The 8,691-nt window shown below is 44.0% G+C and overlaps 1 protein-coding gene across 1 annotated transcript; it reads left to right on the top strand.

Moving 5' to 3' along the window:
* The first annotated feature begins 1,947 nt into the window (after positions 1-1,947).
* Positions 1,948-6,091, top strand: LOC123750170 (insulin-like growth factor-binding protein 7). The gene is made up of 3 exons (XM_045732326.2): positions 1,948-2,106; positions 4,616-4,751; positions 5,518-6,091. The coding sequence occupies exons 1-3, from the start codon at positions 2,057-2,059 to the stop codon at positions 5,641-5,643; spliced, it is 312 nt and encodes a 103-aa protein (XP_045588282.1). The 5' UTR covers positions 1,948-2,056; the 3' UTR covers positions 5,644-6,091.
* The last annotated feature ends 2,600 nt before the right edge of the window (positions 6,092-8,691 follow it).

Raw genomic sequence — 8,691 nt, 5'->3', positions numbered from 1 at the left:
GTACCTGGTCTACAGGTGAGACCAACACTGGCAGGTGGGTGTACCTGGTCTACAGGTGAGACCAACACTGGCAGGTGGGCGTACCTGGTCTACAGGTGAGACCAACACTGGCAGGTGGGCGTACCTGGTCTACTGGTGAGACCAACACTGGCAGGTGGGTGTACTTGGTCTACAGATGAGACGAACACTGGTAGGTGGGTGTACCTGGTCTACAGGTGAGACCAACACTGGCAGGTGGGTGTACCTGGTCTACTGGTGAGACCAACACTGGCAGGTGGGTGTACCTGGTCTACAGGTGAGACCAACACTGGTAGGTGCGTGTACCTGGTCTACTGGTGAGACCAACACTGGCAGGTGGGTGTACCTGGTCTACAGGTGAGACCAACACTGGCAGGTGGGTGTACCTGGTCTACTGGTGAGACCAACACTGGTAGGTGGGTGTACCTGGTCTACTGGTGAGACCAACACTGGCAGGTGGGTGTACCTGGTCTACAGGTGAGACCAACACTGGCAGGTGGGTGTACCTGGTCTACAGGTGAGACCAACACTGGCAGGTGGGTGTACCTGGTCTACAGATGAGACCAACACTGGCAGGTGGGTGTACCTGGTCTACAGGTGAGACCAACACTGGCAGGTGGGTGTACCTGGTCTACAGATGAGACCAACACTGGCAGGTGGGCGTACCTGGTCTACAGATGAGACCAACACTGGCAGGTGGGTGTACCTGGTCTACAGGTGAGACCAACACTGGCAGGTGGGTGTACCTGGTCTACAGGTGAGACCAACACTGGCAGGTGGGTGTACCTGGTCTACGGATGAGACCAACACTGGCAGGTGGGTGTACCTGGTCTACAGATGAGACCAACACTGGCAGGTGGGTGTACCTGGTCTACAGGTGAGACCAACACTGGCAGGTGGGTGTACCTGGTCTACAGATGAGACCAACACTGGCAGGTGGGTGTACCTGGTCTACAGGTGAGACCAACACTGGCAGGTGGGTGTACCTGGTCTACAGATGAGACCAACACTGGCAGGTGGGTGTACCTGGTCTACAGATGAGACCAACACTGGCAGGTGGGTGTACTTGGTCTACAGGTGAGACCAACACTGGCAGGTGGGTGTACTTGGTCTACAGGTGAGACCAACACTGGCAGGTGGGTGTACTTGGTCTACAAGTGAGACCAACACTGGCAGGTGGGTGTACCTGATCTACAGGTGAGACCAACACTGGCAGGTGGGTGTACCTGGTCTACAGATGAGACCAACACTGGCAGGTGGGTGTACCTGGTCTACAGGTGAGACCAACACTGGCAGGTGGGTGTACCTGGTCTACAGATGAGACCAACACTGGCAGGTGGTGTACCTGGTCTACAGATGAGACCAACACTGGCAGGTGGTGTACCTGGTCTACAGATGAGACCAACACTGGCAGGTGGTGTACCTGGTCTACAGATGAGACCAACACTGGCAGGTGGTGTACCTGGTCTACAGGTGAGACCAACACTGGCAGGTGGGTGTACCTGGTCTACAGATCATGATGCAGCAAGTTTCAAAGATGAGCTGATGGTGATGTTGGGACTGGATATAGAGAAGCTTGTGTTAGGCGGGAGCAGGAGGTACGACTACTGAGAAACACAGAGGAATGGCTTTAAGATGTTCATTTTTGAGAATAATTAAGTGAAAAACATAAAGGACTCTGATAAGTCATGTCTCTCCTCCCCCCCCCCCCCCCCACTCCCTCCCCCCAACGCTTCGTTCGGAATTGCCTCTTATACGTCGACACAAATATATCTTTAGTTTCTCTTGTGTGTCAATGTTTTGCATGTTTTTCAAGATTATTGTTCATTGTTCCGCATCGTGTAGCTCTTATCTTGTGTTACTTATCATCCAGTTTTTCTCTTCCAGTTTTGAATGTATTACGTTTATATATTCGTGACCAGCAACCCCATACGGTTATAAAACCAGAGTGGAGGCTGAGGCGGTGATCACTGGTGAGTGTTGAGGTCAGAGAGAGGACGTGAAGTTGCTACCACGTAAACACCGCCACCACACCAGCATGTTGATGCGCGCCCTGCTCGCCCTCTGCCTCGTCGCCTGCGTTCTCAGGTGAGGACAATATGCAAGAAATATACTGATTACCCTCCCATTTCCCAACCTGCTACTGTTCCCCCTCCCTCTTAGTTACTCTCCCACTCCCACCAGAGGCGGATTAAGATGACCATGACAGGTTTTAGGCTTGGATTCTGGGCAGACTTCTTGAAAATTATTTAGTAACCATTATAAATAAATTTGTATAGTAAAAATGGTATGCATGCCGCTGATGCATACATGAAGTGAAAGCTCTTGCTGAGAACATATTCAAATTTAAACAGGTATTCTATTGAGTGTCTGATCATCGCTACTAAAACGCTTCGGCCGAGCAAGCACGAGTCAGCAAAGTTCAGAGCTGGATCTTTGTTGCATAACGTAGATGTTTGGCGAGTTTGAACAGATTGGCATGTCGAGGGTGGCACACGAGCCTACAAGGAAGTAAAGTTTCATGATGGACCAGAACAGAAAACTGAGCTGTCAGGCTTTTCACACGAACCATTTCATGTCACTGTTTTTATACTTGTCATTGATCAGCTCTGTAGCGTCTTGAGTAAATGGGTATATGCGTACTCACAACTGAGTACGAAGTATGGTTTCTTGCCATATCTTTTTCAATTCAAGAACTTGGAATTGCAACATTAGTTGATTTCTTGCTATGCCAAGGATCTGGAACCCAGCCTTGGGGATGAATTTATTCAGTTCAAAAAGTATTTGAAACTAAATATAACAGCAGCTGTTGCTGAAACTGAATTTAGTTTTGAACTGCATATGTTCGAGCAAATTGTGTCAAATACCCTCTTCAGTCTTTCTAAATATATATATTTCTCTGCGACTGTCCCTCTGTCTGCTGGTATCCAACAGCAGCAGCGGGAAAGATCATTTTCTGCTTCAAAACGAATCAAGAGCTTCTTGATTATTAATACCTTTCTTATTATTGACGCATTTTAATGTTAAACACCTTTCTTATTTCAAAGTCTCTGGTAATTAAACTTCCTTATGTTTAATGCTGCAGTAAAAGTACTTCCTGGAAGGTTTCTTGCCATACTTGATGTTGTGGCTTCTGATTGTGACGCTTCTTTGCCTCCGACGATGTTAAAGAGAGGTTTAGCGCCACGCGTTAGACTTTTTGTGAAACTGAACGTTGGAGAGTTAATATGTCAACTTCCTTGCCATTATAAATATTGTGAAGATTCGCGCAGGAATAAATGCTCTAGCCCTTTCAGTAATATTCACTATTACAAGTCTGTGAGAATGATGGTTCCAAAAATATACTAATGTATATGTAGGAAAGTAGGGGTGACTGCCAATAGCCATTCCAAGACTATTACTACAGTATCGAGCATACTGGATGGAAAGCTAGGATCTGTAACACAAGGTTTGATAGACTTAAATATTATAAATGCAGATATGGTGTAATAATATTTTACTTGTTTATGTTACAGATAATATTTATTTATATACTGAGAAGTTTATGAATAAACAAGCGAAATAAAATTAAACATTTTGAAATTATCAGTATGAATTTAGGCAAAATATTTTTTTTTAAACAAAATTTGTGTTCTTATTTTTCAATTCAGAAATGAGAATGAAGAACACTACAACAAGTCTTAGTTTCTGGACTATGTTATCTGCCTTGTTAGACAGATATTATACCCTGTTGGAGGTCATATTTATAAATCATCCAGTCGTGTCACCTTTCTTCTCTTGTCCAGTTATAAGCCAAGATATTCTTTAACTTGTAAGATAATTGTATGAGCTGAGGATGTGGTCTAAAAGTACTTTACATATAGTTGTTGTGACTGGCAATATTTTAAAAGATCGGAATATGTAAATTAGATACCTGGGAATTTTCCGCTCATGCAAAATGATCCAGACATTAAAGCAATCACAGAGACAGATCCTCTTTATTTACGGGTAAGTGCTAGTAATTTAAGTTATTTAAGAAATCCAATTTAAATTTGTAATTTTGTTATTTAATGTGGGCCAACCAGTTGCATTGGACGGTAGAGAGATGGTCTCACTTCTCGCAAGTCGACATTCAATCCCCATCCGTGCAAGTTGTTGGGCACCATTCCTTCCCTCCGTCCTATCCTAAAAGCTTATCCTCAACCCTTCCAAGTGCTATATAGTCGTAATGGCTTAGTGTTTTCTCCTAATAATTACCTTATTTACCTTATTTAAATGTGGACATAGTCTGTATTTCCTCAGCGTGTTTATATTGACAATGTCTTAATATTTTCACAACGTTTGCATTTAGAAATGTTTACTGCTTCTCCCTTACAAAGTTAATTATAAAGTATAATGTACTATTCCTTATAATGTATTAAGGAAGGCAACAATATATGACTTAGTAATGATTACAATAATAATTAAAATATTATTAATGATGCAGTGATGTTAACAATTATAGTTACCTGTCCACCCTACCTAAAGTGACCTGTTCCAATAATAATAGTTACTTTGTCCACCCCACCTAAAGTGCCGTGTACCAGCAGTACCAATAACCCGTCTATTCCACTTGCAGCGACCCATGGCCACAAAGTGCAGACGACGGTGACGACTGTGATGCATGCGTCCCCAGCAGCTGTGTGGATGTCTCACGGTACTGCCCTGACCACCTGATCCTTGATTCTTGCGGCTGTTGCAAAGTCTGCTCCAAGGTAATCACTCACAGTGAAACACAAATACACAAAGGGAAGGTTGTCAGGCTTGGCCGGCAGAGTGAGAACAAAGATCTGCTTTAAAAGATAATATTCCCAAATGGTCAAGAAAACGAGAAAATCTTGAGAAAAAACAATATATATATATATATATATATATATATATATATATATATATATATATATATATATATATATATATACATATATACATATATACTAGCAGTACCCCTCCACGCGTTGCTGTGGTTTAGCAACGCATGTGCGTTGCTAAACGTTGTTTCCATCAGAAAATTGGGAACATCAACTGATATTATGTTCCCATCACTGAAATATAAGAAAAACAGTTAAAAAATGAAATGAAAATATGAAAAAAAAAATAAACTATACTTACGAAATGAACGGTATGGTAAACAACACAGCTCAATTCCAACGCAATTCACACAAAATAATTAAATCAAAATGAAAATAAATAAAAATCTATGAAAATTCAATTAATCAATGTAATCAGAAACATTGAAATGGAATTGTAACATATTTAGTAGAGCATGTGTGTTGCTCTTACATGCAACAGATGGCGTTGTTCTTCACAAAAAAAATCGTTTTACCTGTCACAGGTGTGACATCTATACTTATTCTTACGAAATGAACGGTATGGTAAACAACACTGCCTAATTCCAACACAATGTCACACAATATAATTAAGAAAAAATAAAATACACACAGAAAGAGAGAGGGAGAGTTAATTTATTTACTATCGCTCCAGATCGTTGGTGACTTGGGGGACCCGCATCACGCCCACTGCCTGGAGGACAAGGACGACCACGATGTCCACGATCACAACCATGAAACCCACGACGAGTTCTGTGAAGCTCTTGGTCACCAAGGGTAGTGCATGCCGACCAAGCCCAGCCCAGGGAGGGACCATCTACAACAACACACAGGAAGGTCCCACAGGAGGCGCACACATGATTGACCTCCCAGGAGAAACCACAGAAGAACTGTTGACATGGTCGAGACTATATGATCTTGGTCATGGTCTTTAACACCTAGAATAGCCACTCAGATGCTGTTAACCATCCTAAATTAAACAACCTAGTTTGACGTCATTAAGGTTACCATTGAGCGTGGTTAGTAACTGGTTACCTGAGTGACGCCGGAGACGGTTGGTGACGCTGGCTGGGTTATAGTGACATCATTGTTTACTAACATGTCTGCCTTCCCCCCCCCCCCTTCCTGGTGCTTAGTTGACAACATGGCGCTGGCCTTCTCCCTCTCTTGGCTCCTGAACGATCCACTTCCTCGTATTTTACAATTAATGATAATTTTCCATAAATTCAGTTTAGTTTTATTTCCTCTATTAACCTTTTTGCGCTGTTTTCTTTGATGATTCTTGATAAGTTTGGCAAGAGCAATATAATATATATATATATATATATATATATATATATATATATATATATATATATATATAACTTGTGACGGTAACGCGTTGGTGTTCGGCTGTTTAAGGCTAGGGGTATGGCCTCGTCACATAGTTATAAAAAAAAATAGAAAAACTGGAACTTCGTCTGTGGTAAGGTAAGGAGAAGACACACAAAACACAAGTAAACTTTAACAATGAAATTTTAATTACGTTAAATAAATCAAAACATGAAAATAATGCACAAACAAATATGTATAATAAAATCAATGAATCAAAATAATAAGAATACTTAAATGACACAATGAAAGTTACGTTAAGGCAAAATAATAAGAAGTGCAACACAAAAGTTAAGTGGGAGGTGCTGGAATATTGGCTTAAAGCCACCACCTCTCTCAGTACACGCTAACGTCTAGCTGGGAGGAGTGCTGGCTACGAAAGCACGGAACATTCTGAGGACTGATGTTGGGGCGACCCCAGACATCAGGTAGTATTGGGGGCGAGTGCAGGTGCAGCCAGACCGGCGACCAATCAGCGGAGCCGTAGCGATCAACGGGTAGTTTGGTGGTTGGAGTTCGAACAGGTGGCTGGATGCATACGTTTCTGCTCACCCTGGCAAGCCTTGCTGGTGCTGGTGTTGTTGTCGTTGTTTGACATTTCTTCCATAGTCTTTTATATAATTGTGACGACGTAATTATGAAGGGAAGAGCAGGCTCAATCTCTTGAAGGAGATTATTGTCACAACTCTCCCCCGAAGCCTGCGGTTCTGGAAGAAGTACGTCGTTATTTGGTGGAGTAATGGATGGTGTCGCTTCGACTTCATAAACTCTGGAGAGGGCATCGGCTATGGTGTTGTCAGAACCCTTGATATAGCGGATCTCCAGGTTGAAGTCTTGTAAATACAGAGCCCATCGTAGAAGACGCTGGTTGGTGAATTGGGCTTGATGTAGGAAGCGGAGAGGGTTGTGGTCTGAGAAGATGGTGGTAGACCTGGCGCCTTGTAGGTACGGAGCGAAGTGTTGGAGGTTCAGGACGATGGATAGTAGCTCCTTTTCAATAGTGCTGTAGTTCCTCTGGTGTGGTTTCAGTTTGTAGCTGTAGTAGCTGACAGGTAGAACCTCCTCGCCTCGTTGTTGCATCAGGACACCACCAACGCCGGTACCACTGGCGTCGACATGAAGGACGAAAGGCTTGGTGATATCTGGAGAGGCGAGAATGGGGTTAGAACAGAGGAGGAATTTGAGTTGTTCAAAAGCAACGGTTTGCCGTATGGTCCAATTATACCGTTGCTTGGGACTGGTTAATAGAATTAGAGGTGTGGCGACTGTACTGAAATTCCTCACAAACCTACGGTAGTAAGAGGCAAGACCAAGGAAGCGCAGGAGCTGCTTCCTGGTGGTAGGCTGTGGATACTGTAGGATGGCTTGAGTGTGTGAGTCTAACGGAGCTATGCTGCCACTCCCAATAACATGACCCAGATAACGCACTTTACCTTTCGCGAAAGTGGACTTGCCCAGGTTGATGGTGAGGCCGGCTGTCAGGAGCTTGGAGAACAGACGTCGCAGCTGGAGCAGATGTTCACTCCAGGAGTTGGAGGCTACGACGATATCGTCCAGGTAGGCGTATGTGTTATCCAAGCCCTGGATGACACGGTTGACAGCTCTTTGAAAGGTGGCCGGGGCATTACATAGTCCGAAAGGAAGGCGTTCATATCTGAAAAGTCCAAAAGGAGTGATGAAGGCAGATATCTCTTTAGCGCGCTCCGTTAGACACACTTGATAGTACCCCTTAAGCAAGTCCACTTGGGACAAGTACTGGGCACTACCAATGGCATCAAGGATGTCATCTATCCTTGGCAAGGGGTAAGCATCCTTGACAGTGACAGAGTTCAGTTTTCGATAGTCAGTGCACAACCGCACCTTACCTTGGGGTTTGGGCACCAAGATACAAGGTGAGGCCCAGGGGGACTCACAAGGTGTAGCCAGTCCATGATCCAAGAGGTATTGCACCTCAGCACGCATGACTTCCTTCTTGCTCGGGCTGATTCGGTAGAAGGGTTGACGAATCGGCCGGGTGTCGGGGAGCAGTTGGATGTCGTGCTGGGTAACATTACACTCTTGGGGATCATCTCTGAACAACTCTTGATGTTCTCTGAAGATCTTGACGAGAGGTGCACTATGATTATCCTGAAAGTATTTGGGAAGATCATTAAGGATTTCGGAATTAGAAAGCGCTGACTCCTTGTCAGTGCTTTCGGGAGGAGAAGCTGGGAAGGTCTCACTGTGGATGTAGGGTTCTGTGAATGTGGAATAATTAGTCAAGACAGTGGGAGGAGTACCATTATATTGCTTCAGGAGGTTGACGTGGCACAGCTGGGTCTTCCGCCGCCTATCTGGAGTCTCTATCACATAATTATTATTATTCCTGCACTCTTTGACGCAGTAGGGTCCTGAAAATCTGTTTTGTAAAGGTGAACCTGGGATAGGGAAATAAGCAAGGACGAAGTCTCCCGGCTTG

Source organism: Procambarus clarkii, chromosome 1 (genome assembly GCF_040958095.1).
Source record: "Procambarus clarkii isolate CNS0578487 chromosome 1, FALCON_Pclarkii_2.0, whole genome shotgun sequence".
NCBI lineage: Eukaryota > Metazoa > Arthropoda > Malacostraca > Decapoda > Cambaridae > Procambarus > Procambarus clarkii.
This window is presented reverse-complemented; position numbering and strand designations above follow the sequence as displayed.

Coding starts and splice junctions, on each gene's coding strand:
- LOC123750170 (XM_045732326.2), top strand. CDS start 2,057: ATGTTGATGCGCGCCCTGCTCGCCCTCTGCCTCGTCGCCTGCGTTCTC. Junction 2,107..4,615: donor CTCGTCGCCTGCGTTCTCAG/GTGAGGACAATA, acceptor TTCCACTTGCAG/CGACCCATGGCCACAAAGTG. Junction 4,752..5,517: donor GTTGCAAAGTCTGCTCCAAG/GTAATCACTCAC, acceptor CTATCGCTCCAG/ATCGTTGGTGACTTGGGGGA.